The 5148-nt window shown below is 38.2% G+C and overlaps 1 protein-coding gene across 1 annotated transcript; it reads right to left on the minus strand.

Annotated features, from left to right (window-relative positions):
- Positions 1-891: 891 nt before the first annotated feature.
- On the minus strand, positions 892-4860 carry LOC110860914 (mycolipanoate synthase). The gene is made up of 5 exons (XM_022110030.1): positions 4281-4860; positions 2877-4207; positions 2404-2798; positions 1913-2346; positions 892-1841 (listed from the first exon to the last, which is right to left on the minus strand). Exons 1-5 carry the CDS (start codon positions 4858-4860, stop codon positions 892-894), a joined length of 3690 nt encoding a protein of 1229 aa, XP_021965722.1.
- Between the last annotated feature and the right edge of the window lie 288 nt (positions 4861-5148).

A 5148-nucleotide genomic window follows, 5' to 3' on the forward strand; every position in this document is an offset into this window, starting at 1 on the left:
TTTGAGACCAAACTTTTATGAGCCGTAACTAAGCAACAAATGAGCCCTAAATGACTTGTAGCAAAGTCAGCCCACAAGTTACCAATTTGAAAGTTTTTGTGTTGTAATAATCTATATCATTGCACCCTGAATTTATCTAACAGTCCAAAATGCTTATAATTTCAATTTTGCACAAGATGGTGACTTATTTATTACAGTAAATTTAAGGCAACTCATGTTCAACTCATTTGGAACTCATCGGGAACACTAGTGTGACTTAAGTTGTTTAATTTATTAGTGATGGTTTTAGGATGATCGGTACGAAATATGACTGATACGTGCACTGTTAATATTTGAAAATTATTTAGTATTTTATCAAACACTGTTACTCATCAACTAGATCTTTATTTAGAACTCAATCCCAGCATTTTCATTTACATCATTGTCTATTTACATATCTATGCACGTATCATAGTACGCAATTTCTTTTCTATAATCAGATGCATTTATGTATGTATGTATGAAGAAAATATAATACACGCAATTGTAATTAATTAAGGCCCTTCAGGTAATTAATTACCGTGTAAATATATGTTCGGAAAACGTTCAGGTTTAAGCAAATAATGGTCCCAAAACAACAGTAATTTGTAATTTGTAAGTTTCAACCCTACATATAATTGAAAAGTATTAGTTACTCAAACCTAATACAATATTCACTAATGACTAACAGAAAAATATTAATTTGTTTTGGTTAGAGTTTGAGCTTAGATTTCATCAAGTAAATAATTTTTAAAGACAGATAACGATCTCACAAAATTGTGTGGTATGGATAATCCTGCAAGCCTATTTACATTATTACAATTTTTTTACCAGTTATTGTTTTTTTGGAAAAGTGATAACTCACTAGCTAAATCAGATATCAGCCTGTTTTGGATAGACCCAAGATTCAACAAGTTTCGAGATGAAGTTAACCAGACTCTCAAGGTCCTCACTGTCGGCAAATTCGTTAAGACTCATATGCACATTTCCGCCAAGGAAGGTGGATATTTGGTTTTTAATCTCAATCATCATTAATGAATCCAATCCTAGCTCAGAAAATTTTCGATTGATCCCACTGTTTTGGTCCAATTCAAGAACTGAAGATATAATCCTTTCGACATGGTTACGAATTACGGAAGTACGATCAATTTCGCTATTGCAGGCTTCAACCTCATGCCAAAACATTTCGGAGGTGACGAAGTCAATTTTTTTTAACCCATCCGTTTTTCCTTTCTGGCTGCCCTCTGATTCCAGGATATTTACTAAAAAGTTTTTAATCCAAGGAATTCGTTGTACCAATTTGGGAACATTCATTGCAACTGGACAAAGTTGATTGGACTTTGACTTTAAAGCAACTTCTAAGGCATCCAAAGCTTGCTTCGTGGAGATGGGGTGAAGCCCGGAAATATGTTGTCCCGCAGCTAGCCCAACTTCTCCCCAGTGTCCAAAGTTCAAAGAAATAGCTGGAAGGCCTAAAGCGTGTCGGTAATGGGAGAGTGCATCTAAGAATGCATTAGCAGCTGCATAATTCCCCTGCCCAGGAGTTCCAATTAGTGAAGTAATCGACGAAAAGAGTACAAAATGCTGGAGATCTAAATGTTTAGAAAGTTCATGAAGATTCCAACCTCCATGGAATTTTGGGTTCAGAACTTTCTCCAACGTTTCCTTGGTCTGGTTGAGGAATGTGGCATCAGACATAACTCCAGCGCAATGAAATATGCCTCGAAGTGGTGATTGAGGGAATTGCTCCGTTATCCAGGAAAATATAGATTCGCAGTCAGACAGCTTACTTACGTCGCCACATCTCCAAACGATGTTGTAGCCTAAATAACTCATTAAACAATGTGGTAATATAATAAATTAATTTTTGATAACTATCTTATACGAAACTCACCGCGATTTTTCAGCTCATTAATCTCGTCCTGGCGCTCTGAGCTTGGAATATTTCTACTCATTAGGACAATTCGATTTGCACCATTCAGCAACATCCATTTCATTAATTCCCAGCCTATTCCGCCACATCCTCCAGTTATGAGATAACTTCGTTGGTCACTAAATAGTGTATTTTCTTTGTCCGGCATACTAACAACTACTTTGCCAATATGTTTAGCTTTTTCCAAGAAGTGCATTGCATCCACTATTTCCTTGGAATCGAATCGAGTGTAAGGTAAAGGCTGCAATAATTCCGTTGCAACGGTTTCTAGGTGGGACATTAGGGTTGTATTTTCGGCTGAATAAGTAAAATCTTCAATGGAATATTTGACATCCGGCCGAAGTGAAAGGCAGTCTTCTTCTGTCCAAACGTTGATTTTACTCATTTCGACAAATCTAGAAAATTATTTAGAAACTATAGGCTTAAATATTTAGTGCTTACAGCAAGTGTACCTGCCCCCCTTCACAAGACAATTTAGAGATGCTTCCTTAAACCCCGCCCCTGTTAAAGAGTTAAGAACGATGTCCACCCCAGCTCCTCTGGTTGCAGCTTTTACGTCAGATTCGAATGACAAGTTCCTCGAGTTGAATACATGCTTTATTCCAATGATGTGCTTCAGGTACGCTCGTTTTCTCGCACTTCCCGCTGTGGCTATGACATTTGCTCCAACTGAATTTGCAAATTGCACAGCGGCTAGTCCAACCCCTCCTGAAGCTGCATGGATTAGGATTGTATCTCCTTTCTTCATCTTAGCAACAATGTGTAGGCATGGATATACGGTCAAGCCAACAGTTGGCAATGTCGACGCTTCTTCGTGGGTTAAGGACTGTGCTAACTTCGATACCATCTGCAGTAATTTAAATTCCGGCCGGGTTTCACCAAAGTATTAAAAATTGTAACATGTTGTTAAACATGGGGTACTTACTTTTTCAGAGGTGATAATATGCGAAGATAGTGCCACGTTTTGGTTATGACATCCAAACACCATATCCCCAACTTGGAACTTGTGTACGGCATTTCCAGCTCGGCTAATTTCTCCCGAAAAATCTGCTCCAATAATATCGATTTTGTCAAAGGTTTGTGATGGTTTTAGTACTGCGAATATATCACGAAAGTTCAACGAATAAGCTTTAACTTTGATTTCTAGTTCGGTATCCCCCAAATGAGCAACCTGATTCACGCCGATAAACTTTAGATCTGAAATCAGCTTTGAACTGGGAAGCTGTAGACGAAAACTTGGCGTTTGTGGTAGCTCAAGAAAGTGAGAAGGTTTAACCTTCATCAATTGTTGGGTTAGCCGAACTCCTCCTCTGTAGCAAATACTATTACCCCCACTTTCTGCGCTTGGGTTTTCAGATATTTCCTGAATAACATTTTCAATATTCTCGTGATTTAAGGTATCCAGATCAACCAATTTGCAATTTAGGCTAGAATTTTCGGATTTAAATGAACGAAACATTCCTATAAGTAAACTCGCCGTTGGCTGTTCCACGAACTCCTCAACATTCATCGAGACACATTGTGTCCCTTTGCTTAGAAGCAATAACTCCGATAAATTCATTGGAGTCGAGGCGATTGCTTGAAGTAGATAAAACCATTTTTCAATTATTGAATGATGTAAAATCGAGTTCAATCCCCACGCAAAGATTACTCCTTCAAATGTAGGAAATTGTGATAATATGTTCATGAATGCCTCCTTGCTGTCCCCCATCGTTTCAATATATTCGGTTGACATTCTTTTATTTGATCCAATTGCAACTAATGTAACAGTTGTCCCGGATGAGCTGAGCTGTTGCATCAAGTCTCTTGTGAAGGTGTCGTGCAATCCGAAAATCAGCCACTTTCTTGGTTGTTCCACTTTTAACGAAATTGGCATTGACAATTTTGGTACAATGGAATCTTCCCGCCACCCCAATTCAAACAATGTGGACCGTCTAATCCGATTAAGTCGGGAATTTAGCTTTTCGTCTAAGCTGGTCAATCTTGTTGGAAGAAGGTCAATTCCCTCCATTGACGCTAACGCTTTGCCGGTTGAATTGTATAAATGTATTGCTTGAGTTTCATGACATCTTTTAAGGTAGAATTGTAAAGGCGAATCAGTTTGTTCGTTAACGTGTTTCATATTGTAAACAGTTAGACGTCGAATTGCGACAGGAAGTAAAATGGCACCCTGAAAGGTTGATTTGTTTCTCACGGACATTATAGCAAACTGCAGCATACTGTCTAAGACTATTGGATGCACTATGAATTTCCCACCTGAAAAATAAATAAAAAATACTTACTGAGTGAGTCAACCAAAAAGAGACAAATTTGCTCGGTATGGAATTACCAACGTGAGTTTGGTCGAGTTTGCATTCTGCATACTCGTTTAATTTCTTATCAGCCCATCGAGTTTTAATGCTTATAAAGGCTGGTCCAAAATGATATCCTTCTGCGTCAAAGCTTTTGTATTGCTCCTCCATTGAGGGTGATGACGGTGTGTTGTTATTTTCGGATAATGGAAAGAGATCCTTAGCACCGTTTAAATTCTGCGACCAAGATTCAGTAATTGTACCCTCGGAATGTTGTATCCATATATCCGTATCCACAAGGCTGAAAATTTTAACTATATTGCCCTCCAAGACGGTGTGATACGTTGTTGCCTTTGCTGTAACAAGGCCGGGGTTGACGACACTAAAATTTTCAATTGTGAAATGGTCCAAATTTCGCCTGTCGCTGTCTAGTGTTAGGTAACGCGACGCCAAAGTCATCTCCAGAAACCCTGCGGCTGGAATTATTGTAAACTCACCGATACGATGATCCCCTATCCATTCGTTGGACTCAACCGATATAATATTTTCGTATCTCTTTACATTCATTTCCGAAGTCTGAGGTTGTGCTAACAGTCTACCAACAAGAGGATGCAACATGTTCTTCATTGCAGACGAGGAATAGTCGGCTTCAGACTTGAAGGGGAACCAATACGACTTCCTCTGGAAAGGATAGAACGGGAGGGAAACTTTTTTGATTTTGTTAAACCGGTTAATCTTTAAGTTTCCAGAAAGCCGTTTCTCATTCTACTTACATAAAAAACTGTTTTATATAAAAAAAACGGTTGTATCGCACTCGAAAATCCATTTTCGATTTTTCTTTTCAAAAATTCTTTTAGAGCCAGTAAATATTTACTATTAACTGTTTTTCGGATAAGAATTAATTGT

This window comes from Folsomia candida, unplaced genomic scaffold (assembly GCF_002217175.1).
Source record: "Folsomia candida strain VU population unplaced genomic scaffold, ASM221717v1 Fcan01_Sc036, whole genome shotgun sequence".
NCBI lineage: Eukaryota > Metazoa > Arthropoda > Collembola > Entomobryomorpha > Isotomidae > Folsomia > Folsomia candida.